The sequence below is a fragment of the Argiope bruennichi genome, chromosome 8 (genome assembly GCF_947563725.1).
Source record: "Argiope bruennichi chromosome 8, qqArgBrue1.1, whole genome shotgun sequence".
NCBI lineage: Eukaryota > Metazoa > Arthropoda > Arachnida > Araneae > Araneidae > Argiope > Argiope bruennichi.
Genome location: NC_079158.1, coordinates 32,879,900 through 32,898,122, shown reverse-complemented (window position 1 = coordinate 32,898,122; position 18,223 = coordinate 32,879,900). Strand labels below are relative to the sequence as shown.

At 25.6% G+C, this 18,223-nt stretch overlaps 1 protein-coding gene across 1 annotated transcript; it reads left to right on the top strand.

Annotated features, from left to right (window-relative positions):
- The first annotated feature begins 424 nt into the window (after positions 1-424).
- On the top strand, positions 425-13,899 carry LOC129981753 (parafibromin-like). Its single transcript, XM_056092736.1, has 15 exons — positions 425-714; positions 3,712-3,817; positions 3,926-3,964; positions 4,503-4,584; positions 4,873-4,931; positions 5,626-5,711; positions 6,627-6,843; positions 7,782-7,877; positions 7,981-8,056; positions 9,179-9,337; positions 9,424-9,511; positions 10,026-10,163; positions 11,272-11,363; positions 11,496-11,637; positions 12,647-13,899. The coding sequence occupies exons 1-15, from the start codon at positions 584-586 to the stop codon at positions 12,681-12,683; spliced, it is 1,548 nt and encodes a 515-aa protein (XP_055948711.1). The 5' UTR covers positions 425-583; the 3' UTR covers positions 12,684-13,899.
- The last annotated feature ends 4,324 nt before the right edge of the window (positions 13,900-18,223 follow it).

The window sequence follows — 18,223 nt, the reverse complement described above, 5'->3', positions numbered from 1 at the left end:
ATATACAAATTTCATCAGTCTACCTCAAAGCATCTTTGAGTTAATTTTCTTAATATTATAATTTAGTTAGTTAAAATTTAGCAGTAAAAAGTAGCTATTTCAAAATTTCTAAAGAGCGTCAATGGCTTCTTTGTTTCATCAAGACGACACGATCTTTCCAATCCTTGGGTTATATTGTTTTACAGATTTTTTTTTCTCTCTCGTTTTTTTAGCTACTTATATCTTTATAAACATGACAAAAAAAATCAAGTGTATTGTCTTTACAGCAACTTTTGTAATAATTGATTGTATTGCATGAGTATTTTTTAAAAACTATTATTAAGGTTTGAATAATTTGTCACTTTATTCACTTTGCAAGTTAAACGGCACAATGTTGTAATAAACTCTGTGAAAAAAAAATGTGTCGCTGTACCCATAACTTTAAATGGCGCTTGCGCACTTGAATATAGAAATTATTTTACTACACACAAGCAAGCTGTAAGAATTTATACTTGATTTGCTTTAAGTGATGGCTGTGAATTAATTATAATTGGTTGATTGCTGTAGGGTACTTGTTTAGGCTGTTGTGTTTTTGGACATAACGATGGCTGATCCTCTGAGTTTCCTTCGGAAGTATAACATTAACAAGAAAACTATCACTGAAAGAAAAGATCAAATTATATTTGGTGAATACTCGTGGCCCAAGACTGTGAAAACAAATTATCTTGTATGGGGGTGAGTAATTAAAAAAAAAAATTCTTTACTATATTGTTAGGGCTCGACATCTATTTGTCAGATTGTTTTGAAAGTAAGAATATCCTTTTTTATCATAAACTATTTGATTCGTGATTTAAAGTAACCTTCAAATAAAAAATTGATCATATGGTGTTCTACTTAAAGTAATAATTCAGATTTCAGTTGATGAACCCAAAATTCATTATTATAAAATAAATTGAGCATTTTGTAAGTTTTTATTCAGGCAATGAGTAATCATAAGAATTTTGAGCATATTGTAACATTAAAAGTTTGTGTAATGCTGATTCAATTTTCGGTCCGCTGTGAATGAAATAGTTTCTTAACTGCATTTCATTTCTTGTAGTTTATTATTATTATCCTTTATTTTTTACTTGTCTGAGATGTAACAAGAACTTCAATCTTTTTTTTTCTTATATTTTGCGTTAATGAAAAGGTTATGCAATTTTAATTCTGCCATTTTAAATATGTTATTAAAAATTTTCGGATCTTTTTTTTTTATAATTTTTTTTAAGAAAGAAAATTGTGTTGTGAAAATTGTGTCATGTGTTTAAAAATACTTGTACTGTAAACCATCTGTCATTAGTCTAATTCTAACCAGTTTGCCAGTTTTAGAAAATTAATTATTGTGCATATATTGCCTTAATAGTTGAGACAGATGGATAGCAGTATGCAGTCAGATTATTGAAACAACTATACTGTTAAATTTTTTTAATGCTTTATTATCCTGGTCAGATCAAAACTTAATGAAACTATTACTTAAATTCTTACTGATTGATAATTTTATGAACAATATTAAGAATTTTATTTTGCTCTCATGTTAATTTAAACTAAATAATATATGAATGCTTTTTTTTTTTTGCATCTGTGAAATCTATTTATAATCCCCAATCACACCAATAATGCAATTGCTTTTTATAAAAAAGTATTATGATTACTTAATTGTATTTAAGTTTTTGATTATATTAAAAAAAGAAAAACTTTTAGTATACTGTGTATCATAATTATTTTGGTATTATTTTTTTTTCCTTATAATAATCATAAATATCAAAATTTATATAAGTTTACAAGAAGAGAAGAATAGTTATAAATATGACATAATTTCTTTCTCCTATACATTTTTCTCTTGCATTATTTTTTTTTTGTGTGTTTAGTTTTATAATTTTTAGATCCTTGTTTATGTTGTTATTAAGATCTCGAGAATTTAGTTGTCAGCAGAAGGAAATCATTGAAAAGTTCCTACATTCTGATTCAAAATATGTACTTTATCTCAGTCTTAAGAAAAGAAGCACTGTTGAACTGTATATTTGTCAATGTCATAATTATTAGTTGAGAATGGAGTATATTTAACCATTCAGGATATAAATGCATTAAAGATAACTGCAGAAAATTGCTTTATGATGTCTCTTCACTGTCTTTTGAAATGATTTTTATAACCTGAGATAATCTTGAGACAGTTTTAAATTTGTAAACAAAAAGACATAAATTCAATTGTTTGCTGTGATTGGATTTATGTTGGCAGGAAGAACAAAATCCTTCATTTATTAGGAGAAAATAATTTATCATGTATAGAGGATGAAATGTACCTTCCGAACTTCAATTATGGAAAGAGGGAGGAGGGTAATATAGTAATGAACTATTTTTAATAGTTTTTTTTTACAACCAGCAACATAATGTTTTACTATATATTATTTATGTACATATACATATATGCAGGAAAAAGAAGTTCATGCATTTTAAATCTGTGAAAGTATAAATGAAAGAATTAGGAAACTGGGAATTATGTATTCATATGATTATAGAATCTCAATATTGATTTTTCAGTAACCCCAAATAGATTTAAACAGTATATGTAATATAACAATGCTATATTATATATCATTGGGTTATGTAATATAACCCATTGATCAATAATTTGAGTAGAATTTTATTTTACACTTAAGATGAGATATAGTAAACTTGTACAAGTGCTTGGTTAGTTTGAATAACGTTTCTTCTTAGAAAGAATTAGATAATCAGTAGGAAATGTTTGTATTAGAAGAAACAAAGTGACTTACTTGATCAAAGTTCAGTAATTTTTAATTTGCAGCAAATAATAATAATACCCCTTAATAGATTTATTTTTTTAGACTAATTTTTAAACCTTTTCTTTTCCCTCTTGAACATTGAAATTAAGATCAAAGTTGTTTTTTTAATACATAAATATACTAACTATTTAAAATATGTTTTTAGAAGAGGATAACTGCATAGAATACAGTAAAAAAAAACTTGTGTCTTTTAACGAATACTCCAGGCAAATCTGTTATGTTTTGTATAAGCCTTGTAAAATATGTTTGAAAGCAATTTTTAAAAAGTAAACATGATGGGGCATTGCCAGTACTTGGAATCTTTAAAAATATAAGTGATGCAATTCAAATAATTTAATTCTTATGATAAAAAATGATTAAAAGTTGCATTTTTATGAAATAGTTATTTTCTTAATTTATCATTTGATTTATTTGGTAAATTTATTTCGTGAAATAGATTTATAGTAGTTTTGTCTGTAAATTATTAGTAATTTATTTTGGCTGTAATGGAATCAAATAAAATTAAATAATATGAACAATAAGGTATAATATCATACATTTTAATTTCTCCTTAGAAATACAAATTTGCTATCTTGTATTTTTCTACCATTGCCTATTTCTATTGATTATGTGCTTTTTTTTTGTAAATTTGATTTATGCTTTAAAATGAAATAGAAAAAGAGTGAATTATTTGTTAATCATGGATTTTAACCCATTACTAAGTTAACACATCATAATAAAAAGCTTTTCTCATGTATACATTTAAAAAGCTAATGACTCATTCTTATTGATTTTTGATGACAATGAAATCCATTTTTTTTAATTATTAGTATTATATGTAAATGCTTTACATTCAATATTTAACATTTTTGATTAAATTCCGTATGAAATATTATATTTAACTACATTATAGGTCTGGGAAAGATGGAACTCCCAAAGAATATTATACCTTAGAATGTCTCTTATTCCTATTAAAAAATGTTCATCTATCTCATCCAGTGTATGTCAGACAAGCTGCTGTAAGTATAATATACTTATGACAGTTTTTTTTTTTAAATTTAAAAATGTACTTTTAATATGCATATGACATATTCTATCTATACAGTTAATTTCTTTATATTTCATAGGCTGAAAACATTCCTGTTGTGAGACGTCCAGATCGTAAAGTAAGGGACATATTTTGTAATTTATTTCATAATATTATTAATTTTTTAATTGAAAAGTGTTTGTTGTATTGTTTTTAATTCTTACTGATTAAGAAAGACATTTTTAAAGCATTTTATAGAAACCTTAATTGTTCTCTTCTTATAATTCCTCAATATTCAGATATATGTTCTAAATGATAAGATTATCTTTTCTTTTCAAGTGTTATTTTAAAATTTAAATCAATTATGTTAGCATAGATAGGTTAAAAGTACTAGTAAATTTTATAAATTTTCGTTTCAGAGTCATTATTTTTTAAAATTGTGACATGTAAAATATTTAAATTTTATTATAACAATACAAAATCTAATTTGAAATTTTCAAAAAAAAAAAAAAATCCCAATAATATTTATCTAAGTGAGATATCTAATGTGGATTTTTATTTCTATAGAATACAGAATTATATCTATTTTTGAAATAATTCTACGATTTCAATAATTAAAATTTCGAATAAACCTTGTTAGTGTGCATATTTTATTTATTTCTGATATTGTTCCGTAGGAATTATTGGCATATTTAAATGGAGAAACTAACACATCTGCTAGTATTGACAAAAGTGCTCCAATTGAAATTCCAACTACTGGTAAGTAATTTTATAGGAATCCTTCATCTAAAGTTGGTTAATACTTATTTTTATTTTGAAGTGAAAAAAGTCAACAGCACATTTAGAAATTGTTATTTCATTAATATACATATAAAAATCTTATCTCGCTTGTATAATTACACAGCATTGTTCCCACTTTTTTAATACAGATTGAAACTGATTAACATACTACTTGTTATTATTATTATTATTTTGTCATAGTTATCATTAGTAGGATTTGCATGTTTTTGCTTGTATCTAAATAATTGATTTTGTTTTGCCTTATAGTTAAGCATGTGTATGAAGAACAGAATCAACAGGAGGTTGTTAAGAAGCCTAGGTTGGAGGTAATTAATTTTTCTGTGACATATCTAAAATTTTAAATATAGAGTTTGTTAGTGAATTTATTTACTAGCAAGCTTTATATTAGTAATGAAATTTACCTTGCAATGAAAAAAAAATATTTTACTTGTATTAATACTGATTCTAACTGAAAAAAAGAATCTTATTGTTAAAAAAGGATTGCCACATATAGCCATACTATTGAGTAATATGCTGCCATGCTCATCTCGTATTCAATACCTGTTTTTTAAATGAATTTCCATTGGGGAATTCTTGTTTAAGGTAACTTTTTGGAATAGGAGATGAGCAACTGAACTATGTAAGGATTTTTATTTTTAAAAGGTTTGTTTCGTACCATTTAAAATATTTTTCCTTCAAAGTTTGTAAATGCCATACATGGTACATTATGAAAATTACAGATTTGCAAAGAGATATTAGAGTTAATTGAGGGACTGTATAATGCCAGTATTTTGATATTTCAACTGGAGACTTTTAATGAAGCATACTATTTTTTAAAAGATTTTGGTAAAAATAAAACTGAAAAAGTACTTATACTGTTTTTTATATATGTATTCTACATACTGTGAATCTGGATAGCTATAGTCATGAAAGGATGTGATTGGTCCATAATCAATGTATTTTTGCATATAAATTAAATTACAGTTTTAAATTTTCTTATGTTATCTGTGTATATTACAGGAAGGGGAAGTTCAGAGAGCCAAAGATCAGTTAGCTGCCAGACTTGCTTCACCTAAAGAGGCATCTGTGACAACTGAACACATTAGGTAATTTTAAATAATACTTTGTATTATTGTGTTCATGCCCATTCCATCATTTTTTAATTTATAATTTTTTGATATAAAAATTTTTAACTTAAAAGTATTGCATTTTTGTTATAAACTGAATAAATTTTTTTAATGAAAATAATTATTTGTAGATTTATTTCAATTGTTTTTTTTAATACATAAAGTTTAAAAGTTAAGAATGGAGGCATACTGAAAAATATAAAAATGTATTAGTCACTGTTTCTAAATAGGTTTCCTTTAACAGTGCAATATATACTTATATTTATTTATATAATCAGAAATGAATAAGAAATAGTTGTTTAAATGTATTTTATTGTAGATTGTCTGAATCTCAGATTACAGTTAATGCAATCTTTCAAAATATCAATATGCTTGTTCTAGCCAAATTTTTAAATAAGGAAATAAGATTCTAGAGGCAATTTGAATTGCCTTCACTGTGATTTTTCTTTTGTTTTATGTCATATCAGTTTTATGCTTAAAACACACACACACACACACACACACACACACACACACACACACACACACACACACACACACACACACACACACACACACACACACAAATATAATATAACATTGGAACTTGTTTCTGATACTTTTTAGGATGACAAACATTGAAAAATTACTTCCTGTTTTGGAATTTGTAATATTATTTTTAGTTAGTTGTACCCATTATATTTCCAGTTTCCATGAAAAAAAAAGTTATACAAAATTTAGAAAATATAGTATCCTAGTATTTCTAATAGAAAATTTTACATATTATCCGGTTTTTGAAATGTTGATCCTAACTTAAATAATTGTGCAAGTTGAATCTTTATTTTATATTTAATGGCATATATATATTAATATTTTGTCAATAGGTTTTTTAAAAAAAAATTATTTTTATTGTAGATCCTTGTCAGATGCTATGTCAGTTGAAATGATTGCTGCTATAAAAGCTAAACGTTTAGCAAAAAAGAGATCAACTATAAATATTGATGATGATGTACCTCCCACCTATACAGAAATACAAAGAATTTTAGAATATGATGTAGATGTAACTCGGGATATCATTAGTCGAGAAAGACAGTGGAGAACTAGGACTACAATTCTTCAAAGTACTGGAAAAGTAAGCATGAAAAGAATATATTTATTCTTTTTAAGGGGAACTATTAGATTTCTTTCCTTATGAGTTTTTTTTTATGCTACTGAATTAATTTATATTTTTTGAAAAGTTAATATATTTAAAAATAAATGTGCTTAAAGAAGAACATTAATTTTATAATAAAAATTTCAATAAAGATATTAATTTTTTTTCTCTGTTTTTTTGCAAATGAATTTTTAAAAATTTCACCAGTGTAGGTTATTTTTAATTTGAATCTAATTCTTGAAAAATTTTCTTAAAATATATTTCGAGAGTTTATATTTGCAGTTTTCTATGAACTTCTAATTATTTGTTGTATCATGTGTTATAGTAATAACACATGATAATAATATAATCTGAAAAATGAAGAAGGAACAACACCAATCAGAAAGAAAATGCTTTTGAAAGATATTTATTCATAGTTAGGAGCTTGTGTAGACAATAATAATTTAATTAATAATAAATTTGTGTATTTACTAGTTCATTAATTCACTCTTTGTATAAAAAAAATATTTTATTTTTATTATCAAAGCAATTTTTTTCTTTGAATTTATAATAGAATTTTTTTTTTTAACATTTTGGAATTTATATCCAAAGCTAATCAAGAATTCACTATTGCTCCTTTAAGTTATATAATGACATGAGTTATATAATACAATTTGCATGAAATTTTTATCTTGAAATACTTTACTTATGAACCTTTCATTTTTTAATAGGATTAAATCTTTTATGATACTCTTGAATTATTATATTGTTAACTTCATCATTAAGAAATTTCAAGTTTTGTTACCCTTTAATCATTTCATTAAAATTTTCTATGAAATTGTATATATTAGAGGATAGTGTATGCTATATATTTTTCAATTTTGTAATCTTGAATTGTAAATAAAATTTTTAAAAAATATTTTTTTTTTTTTTTTTAGAATTTTGCCAAAAGCCTTTTTCCTGTGCTACAGAGTATTAAAGCCAGAGAAGAAGGTGGCAATAAAATGAAGCCTGAACCCGTTCAGACACCTAAGGTATGTTCTGAAAAAAAGAATATTCATGAAAAGTTACATCTTAGAGAAATTACTCTGTGGACTTAAAATCACTAATATGAACATTTATATAAATTTTTTTAAGGCTACTCCTGTTCGTCCAGCTACTCAGCCTGTTGTATATAACAGATACGATCAAGAAAGATTTAGATCGAAAGAAGGTAACTGTTCAAATGAGTATTTTCTTTCTATTTTGTTCTATTCATTTATTTTTCATATTTTATAAAAATCATGGTAAGAAAATGTTGCTAATTTACATTTCTTTTTAAATTTTGGTCATTTTAAGTTTTTATCTTTCTACCTTTATTTAAAATAATTTATAAAAAAGTTGTATAATTTTTATTATTTTTGTTTAAAAATAATTGTAGCTATCAGTTATTTTATGTTTTTTCAAAAAATAATTAATTTGAAGTTTTTATCAAAAATCTATTTTTTGAAGCAAATTGTTAATAATTTTTATTCTGATAAACTATTGGTTTAAATTAAAACTTTTTAAAACTAAAATGTTTATGAAATTAATCATAAATCTAAATTTTATACACTCAACTAATAATCAACTACTTTTTTAATCATATCTCTTTAAAAACTCTGAATATACGTAATAATATACGTTAAATATACGTACGGATTTTAAATAACTCATTTTATTATTACAAAAGCATAAAAACATTACATATGCATAGTCTAATGGAAATGAAAAAGTTAAGAATAATTTATAATACTGCATCTTAACTTTTGTGAATACCTTTCAGCAGTGATCATTTTTAATAATATTAATTTGTAATCTAATTGTTTTGTTTCACACATAATTTCAATATTCAAATGAATTATTATATGCTATCTTAACATAGTACATTATTTTTTAATTATCGTTGGAATGCATTAGTCCGTTTTTTTTTTTTTTTGTGATTATGATGCATTTTTCTTAATATATATTAAATATTTGTATTGTAATGATTTTAAGAAAAATAATTTATGAACCAATGCTTTTAATTTAATGGATAATACCTAAAAATGCACAATTCTATTCACAAATAAATTTTTTTTTCATAATCAGGTGTAAATTATTATATGAACTTCAATTTTAATATATGTATAGATAGTGTGGAAATTTCAATACACTAATAGAGGAAACACTAATAGAGGAGGATAGAATGGCATCCTGAAAAATAAACAGCAAAAAAAATGTGCAATGCAATTTTCTAGACTATACAGAGTACTCTATTTTACATTATTTTTGTTGGTAAATTTTTACAATTACCTTTTCTTTTTTTTTCAATTAGAAACTGAGGGTTTCAAGATTGACACTATGGGCACTTATCACGGTATGACTTTAAAATCTGTAACAGAAGGAAGTCAGCCAAAACGTCCCGTTACTCCTCTTCCTCAACCTGAAAGACCAGTCCCGGTTGTTAATCCTGTCAGACAGACAACCAAAAGAGGTTTGCAAGCGATTTGCCTTTTTATACATCTAAAGTTATCATAATAATTTATAGCCATTGTTATAACATTTTTTTTTTCTTTGCAGTTTCAAAAACCCCTATTATTATTATTCCTGCTGCTACAACCTCGCTCATCACAATGTATAATGCTAAGGATTTGTTACAAGATCTGAGGTGAATGAAAATCACGTATTTCTTAAAGATGTGTAAAATATATAAAAATTCTATATAAGAGTACTCTATACAGCCTCTGTTTATATAAAGAGATATATGAAAACTTTCTTTTGAAAACAATTTTGTTATAGTTTCATAAATATAAGTTCACTTTCATCATCTTAATTAAAATTGGAAAGAGGCTGATTGTTTATTATTTAAAATTTTTGATAATGCAATTTTATCTGCAAACTAAGCATTGCCAAAGATCATTCACCATTTAAATAATCAATTACTTAATTTTGTTAATTTGACTGAAAATATTTAGAATATTAAAAATAGATCCATTTATATATTAAATATATTTCAAATAATTGGAAAATACAATTTTTAATTAGCAGTTAAATAGATAGAAGTACATTTATAACAATAAAATCAATTTCAAATCCATGTAACTTATTTCTCTACATAATAACTATATTACATACAGATTAATGCACTACATTTATTTTGTGATTTTTTTTTCTTCCTACAGATACGTGGATACTAATGAGAAAAAAGGCCAGGGTTGTAAAAGAGAAAATGAAGTATTGATTCAGAGAAGAAAAGAAGGTGGAACTTCAGTTCCATATCGAGTGATAGACAATGCTCAGAAATTGCAAGATGATGAATGGTAAATTTATTTCTCTTTTTGCAGCTTTCGCTTTGTGATATTGATTCATATTAACTGATGTTTATTTTGATATCATTATGAAAATTGTGCATAAATTTGACTCTTTTGCATTGCTCATTACACTAATGCTTAAGAAAAGGTCTTGAAATTGGTAAAACATATTTGTTAACCATTACTAGCATAGAATGGCCTGAATAGAATTAAAAGAATTTATCAATACATGTCCTTTTACAATAAAAAATATTTTTGCAATAAAAAAAACAAACTATGCTGCATTTTTTTAAAGTATATGATTGCATTATTTTTTCATTCATATTTAATGCTATTGTTTTCTCAGTTTTGTCTGAGAAATTATGCATATTTATACATACTTTTAACTTCAGAATCTGAAATCTGTAAAACAGTAGCTCTTGGATTATATACCTACAATCTGAATAATAATGCTTGTTTTTAAAAATCTGTGACAGTGTTTTTCTGTTTTTCCTGTACATTTTTCACCTTTTTATATTTAAAGCAATTTGTTTAAGTCTTTTTTATTGGCAGTTCAGAAGTATTGCATTCTATCCAACTTGTTTCAAAATGTATATAAGAGATATTAGTGTATATAAGAAAGATAATGGCTACATATAGCTATAATAAAGAGCATCCTTTCACTAAAGATTATTTAATTGCATTCAAAAGCATTTAAACTTTTATAGTATCATAATAATAACATTAAAAAATGTTTGATAAAAGTAAATGATCCACAAGTATACCATGCTGTTCGAAACTAATTTGTAGCATTATATATTTATAAGTTAATGATTAATTAAAGTTTAGAAACAACTTGAAAGAATTATTATATAGTAAAAAAATTATTTCATGACAAGTATTATTTCTTCAAAAGCCATAACTGTAGTATTTTTGAGGAGACGTTTTGTTATTTTTAATTAATACTGATTTCTAAATACACATGATGAATGAAGTTTAATGATAAATAATAATTATTGCAGGTAAATTTTCATTTTAAATATTAAAAAAAACAATAAAAATATAATAAATACCTATCTTTTAAAAAATTAATTTTAACTTCTCTCCTTTTCTGAATTTTCCTTCTTTACGTCTGTAGGGATCGAGTTGTTGCTGTGTTTGTGCAAGGACCTACATGGCAATTTAAAGGATGGCCATGGAATGGAAATCCTGTTGAAATTTTTGCAAAAAGTTAGTATTTTTAGTCATTTCTGAATTTTAATAAAAAGTGCTATTTTATTTTTGTATTTCTGCTAAAATTATTTCTGTACTATATACTTTCTAAAAACAAGTTACTATTCTAATTATTATATTTTTTTATAGTAAAAGCATTTCATTTAAAATGGATTGAAATGAAGCTTGATTCAAATGTCGGTAAATGGGCTGTGCATGTGATTGAATTGAATAGAAACAAGCGTCATTTAGATCGAGCTAATTTGCTAAAATTTTGGGAAATTCTTGATAAGTAAGTAAATATTTTACTTTTTTTAATAAACTTTTTAGATGCTTAATATATTTAGTTATATAATAAATTCCATGCTGTATTTGAATTCTTATTCCTGTTCTATTCATAAATTAATTCTTCAAATATTTTTTTTTAATCGGAGATAAATTATCCATGATTTGAGATTGCAGTGATAAATCAATATCCATCATATTTTTGAACTCGTAAATCGCTGTACTATCAAATAACTACTTCAGAAATTTCACTTCTTGTCCCTTCAGTTTTGACTTGTTTGAAAAAGGACTGCATAGCCATGCATGAGATGAAATATTTTATTTTTAAATCAGTTTTTTTTTTTTTTTTAAGAAACTGAAACAAATATTGACAGAAATATTGGATTTCTCTTAAATGAATTTATTTTGCATGTCACATTTTTAAAATTGATATTTAATAATACAATGAAGTTTTAAAATTATCTTATCGTAGTTGCTGGTGGGTTTTTAAAAAAATATAATGTTGAAATTTGACTCTGTAATTCTCTACAATGAAAACAAATAAAAATTCTGAGACGTATTTTAAAACATCATTCTTCTAAGGATTTGTTCTTTTGTATTGAAAAGGCTTTTAAAAAAGTAATAGTTAAAAAAACTTTTTCCTTTTTCCTTTTTTTTTTTTTTTAAGAAAGGATTATAATGAAATTTTTTTTTAAATTTACAATTTAATAGATATTATTATAAGTTGAATGTTTTGTGTATTCACTTTTTAAAAATAAATTATAGGAATGAATATTAATAACTAAGGATTAAAAAATTTAAAAGATAACCTTTTCCAATGTTTTAACTTCAGTTTGTAGTTGATATGGTACTTAATCTAAATTAATTATCATTATTTCTCTCTTTTTGCACAACAATTTATTTCTCTGAATTAACAGTTTAGTTTTAATATCAATAAGAAACTAAACAAGAATTGATAGTGTAATTTTCTTTTCTGATTTTACATGGATCTTACAAATTTTCCTTTTCTTTTTTAGCTATATGCATAAACACAAGCCAAATCTTCGTTTTTAGAAGAACTGTGTCCCTATTTAGTATGGGTGATTGTGTACAAAATTTCCGTAGAGTTCTCAACTATATACCTGTGAAAAATGTATTTTTCTTAACCAAAATAGAAGCACCTGTGGAGAGGAATGTTTTTAATTTTGTTTTACGAAGAGATGATGTAGAAATAATTTTGAAATGTTTCTTTAATTATGTGCTGAAATGGTTGTTGCATTGTAAAGAAACCTTCATTTATTTGCAAGATCATTTATTTATTTCTCTGGCAACAATATTCTTTTGATTGAATTACATTTCTCGCAATTTGTGACAATGTATCTCAGTCACCCATGTATTAGACTTCCTCTCAACTTAGACGTTCCATTAGACTGACTATATTCAGGAGCTGAATTGGTTTCTGGCACCAGTCAAATTTGTGATGAAATGTTTAAAAGTGTTTGTTGCAAACTGTGCAATGATTGCATTACACACTAAGAAATAAATGTCTGTAGGATAAATTCTTGTATGATTTCCGAAAATATATGTTTACAAAAAAGTTAATTTGTAAATTGTGACTCATCACTGTTGTAAATACAAGAACATACTTGTTCTATCTGCCATTGTAAGTTTTGATTAAAGAACTATTTTTTGAATAAAAAGGCATTTTTGAAACATTTTTCATGTTGCAAATAACAGTTCAATTCTCAAAAGCTAAGAATCATTTAATATTGTATTTGAGATTTCATTTACATTTTTTGAGAATAATTGTTTGACTTATTAAACTGTAACTTAAACAACTTTGTTTTATGTATTGTTTCAGTTTTTGAATGAATTGTTGTACAGCTTCTTAACATGATCTAAAATTATTGTCATTTACATTAAAATAAAAATGTAATTTATTTTATTCAGTCAGAACCTTAGGTACATTATTGTTCCACTGCATTGGATGCTTTTGTCTTCTAGCTTATTCATGTTTTGAATAAATATTAGATAGGATATTTTTAAACTTATAGAATACTCAACTGCATTTATTATCAGTGATGTCTCATTTTTTTTCCTCCTTGAATTTGTGAACTGAAATTTATGTGAATGTGTGCTTATGAGGATTGACTTGTATCATTGTCAATGTAATTGTAAATCATTACTGCTTGTATATAGCTATTATTCGGCTACAGGTCTTATTGTAAAATAAAAAGGGCCTACTTATATGTATATATATTTCTCTGTGAAATAAAAATAACTTGTTTTATTTGGTTGTCTTTAATCCATTTGTATGTTTTAATTTGTTCCTTTTCTTATATATGTGCAATACTGATGGCTTCTCCTTTGAGATTATAGCATTCCTGTTACTTTTTAAGAAATTCTTTGCTTTGTATTATTTATTGTCATTTCTTGAGTTTTATATTATTCTACTCCTTCAAAAAAAAATGATTTTTTAATCTCAAATAATAACAGCTAAATGGTAGAAAAAAAGATTTAAAAAAATTCAAATTGCAGATGAAATAGAATTTAAAACATTCTCATAAAATGTAAAAATGCTCAAAACTTTAAATGTTTTATGAAATGTTAGTTTTTTTTTTTTTTTTTTTTTTTTATTTATTAAATTGAAAGTTGAAAGGACTTTTTTTTTTATAAAATATGCAATGCCAAAAATTTTTTAAGATTTTGTGTTAGGTTACAGTGGCACGTTCAATATAATCATTCAAATTTTTTAAACCTCAACTATTGATTGAAGTATTCTAAAGATTACTGCATTTGTTACTCTAAAATCTAACTATTTCATAAGAATTTCCTTTATCATGTTGAATTATTAAGATTGAACAAAAAGTTGTATTCTGTTTAACATGTAACTTAGTATAATTGCCTCAATAATTTATGAACTAATTAAAAAAATTTATGCTGAGTTCAGTTTATATAGATCAAATATTTTTTCTGTTTCGCAAAATAATTTTGTAAAAAAAAGGGGGGGGGAGAAAGATTAATAGAAAGAAATAGATTAATAGATAACAAGGCAGGGTTTTCTTTCTTTTTTTTTTTTTTTTAATTTTGTTTTAAAAACTTGGTATGATCTACTGGAAGGTTTTAAACATCAACAAAGAGATGGCTGAAATCATCCTACATGGAAAAATTGTTCAAAACAAAGATCTAAATTTGTCCCAAACATTTAAATAATTGAGCAAAAATGAGCAAGACATGCCTATTGAAGAAAAAGTTCATTTAAAATCAAAATCATACTCATTATTCTTCTGTAGTAAGGATATATGAGAATTCATGAGTATGTTGCAACTGGACAAACAGTTGCTGATAAGTAATAAAAACCCGTCCAATATCCTAATTAAAACAGTCGCAACTTGCTGAATGTCGATGGACTTCTGGTGAAAAGTTATATTTGTGTGTTGAATCATTAACTGTATTTGGCAGATTTAGCACTCAACAATTTCTTCAAGTGAGAATGGAGTTAAAAAGATGCTATTTTGATCATGCAAGCAGTTTTAAGACATTTCTGCAGGGTAAACTGCAGTCATGGAAATAGTGTAAAGAATGCATTAAAGCCATAGGATATTATTTGAAAAACCAAATAATAATTTCTATTTAATTTTGCTGACACAGTATTAAAAATTCTGACTCACCGTATCTTTTATATCACTGCTCATTTCTGAGTTGACAAGCCATCACAAGTGTGTGATGGTAGACACATCAACAAAATAAGCTCGTCTTAAATTATTAGAAGTTGAAATTCTAAATAATGAAGATTTAAAAAACATTTATAAAGTCGTTTTCTGCTGTATAGAATCCAGCATAATAATATGGAAAAGATAACTAATTTATGTAATTTTTTCTCTGAAAAAAAAAATGATTTTTTTGATAAATTTTTTATATTTCCGAAAGGATGCAGAGAGAGACTAGGATATTTATTAAAATCAAATACAGCATGACCATAATTAATGTTCGCATTTACGAGACATCTGTATCAAATGCGGTAGAATTTCATGAAAATTGGGTGATGGCGTAATGAAATGATAAAAAGTTTATCTATCAAAAGAAATAGAAATCCAAAAAAAACAAAAAAAAAACAACAACAGTAGATGGCGTATTATAGAGCATAACAAGAATTTACTAAATATAATAATTTTACGAAATATGCTCAGTATGATATCCACCATTGTCTGCAATCATCTGGAAGCATAAAATCGCATGTTCAACTGTTGAAAGCAGTGTATGGAAGAAATGTTACACACATGACGTGCTATGCTTTCTTTTAGTTTGAGACAGATGTAATAGGATCATGATAAAACAAGTTTTTAAGGTATCCCCTAAACCAAAAGGCGTTATGGTTCAAATGTGGCGATCTGAGAGGCCAAACTGTACAGAAATGACGGCGGATAATTTGTTTTACACAACGGGCGATGAGTGGAGCACCATCATGTATAAACATTATTGTTGAAACAGATCGCCTAGCTTGAAATGCGAAATTGCGTATTGTTGGCCGGTGACAGGGCATGTGGCGCTGAGCTCTTCAAAAAAAGATGGACCCAAGCTGAATGTATGAAGCAATAAAGTCTCTAAACCGTTACTTGCGAAGAGTGTAATGGCATTTGTAGATATTCATGTGGGTTTCTTGCAGCCCAACTACCATTCAGATGAATGTGGGTCTTCTCCGTTTACAAAATGTTTTATGGTCATTCATTTTGGATCTTAAATTGCCCAACAAAAGATTATAGGCTATTAAGATCAGCTGGTAAGAGCTGTTGCATTAGCGACATAATAGTAACATAACATATTTCGAAGAATCTTATGAGCCGTTGAATGAGATTAGTCAACATTTTTTACAATACGCCGAATACTAGTGAAGCGGTTAAAGATTTAAGAAAAGTATCATCTTCATTATATAAGATTCATTAAAATTATTAGAATAAAATTTATTTTAATTTTCTTCATAAGAAAAATAATATTTCAAACAAACTGAGTGAATTTTTTTCACGGAATTCTTTCTTTTCTTTTGAAACAAATGGTAATGAAAAGATTTTTGCCATAAATTTAATTTTGTAACATTTGTTGGCTTCGCATTTTCACGGAGATCCCTTTTAGAATTTTCGCACTCAAGTACATTGACTATTAATGAATATACTTATAAGTCGGGTGTTTCTGCAATTTTTATGAGAAGCATGTGCACCCAAAAGACTCAGAATCTCATAGCAATATAGTTTTTGATATACATTCTTGATACAGTATATGAACTACGACAGCTAAAGATTCTGTCACCCACGTCCATTCCATTTTGGTATTTAGTCTATCCGTTTAGTAGGGACATTGCAAAATGCCAGGAATTAATGGTCAAGGATCACAAGATAGGTCCAGTAAAAATGCTAAACTGACGCCAAAGATCAATATTTCGTAACAAGTTCATTAATGTCATACGAGGTATTCGTGGCCTAACCTAGGGTTCATAATTTTATGCTGAGATAGGGGATAACACCTTTATTAAAAAGTATACGAGAAAATTTTGGTTTCCTGCTGGTTAAATTTAATGAATGTCATCGTTTCCGTATCCTAAAGGATAGACATATAAGTGAAAATTTTATTAAAACGACAATGCTATTGATATGGTAATTAGTTTTGATTTATATAAAAATTAATCATTTAAAACTCAATCTCGTAATTCTTTAATTTGTTAAAAATTGCTATTCAACAGAAATTTTCGCCATTTCTCTATGGATCGAAAGGTGCAAATAAAATTCAGTACGTCTAGATAGAGATTTGATTTATTTTTAACATCAGAATACATTTTAATAAAATTAGTTCACCTGCAGACGATTATTTTACTACTGAAGAATTACGTTGATTTTTTCCCTCAATAATAAAATGAACAAATTTTATTATAAGTGTTAAAAATAAATATTTATTTTTGATTAAAATAATAAGGGCCGCTATATTTATTTACCCAGTATTTAAAAATCCTATATTATTTTTTAAATTTAAATCTTAGATTGAGTTTAAAAAAAATTTCGTTGTAAATCAAACAATCTTTGATTAAATATCTGTATTTAATACAAATTGTGAACCACGCGTTATTCTATTTAAAGTATTTACCCTAGCATTAAAATGCAAGAAATCTCAAATAAGTTATCATACTTGCACTTAAAGATATTTCTATGCTTTTAAAAGTTTTTATAAGATTGTAATATTTCTTTCAGATTATGATTTCACAGTTTCTTATTACGTTTATTCTTTAAAATTATAATAATGAAATCCACTTTTATTTAGTAAATTAAGTTTCTAAGAATTTCGCGAATTGCTAAAACTTTCTACTTTTGAAAATAATTTTACTTACAAAAGCTTTTTAAATTTTGTCATGTTTGAAAACTTTTTAGAATGACTGTAGTTTTGTTTGAATATTCCTAATAAGGAACAGTAAAAATGACATTTAACTAACTGCAGGTTTTTCTCCAGCAAAATATGAATCCAGAAGTAACTATTTTAAATACTTAAAAGATGTATTTTAAATATAATATAAAATACTTTATTTTTTATCCAAATTAAGAACTTTTATCTATTTTAATGAATACTTCCAA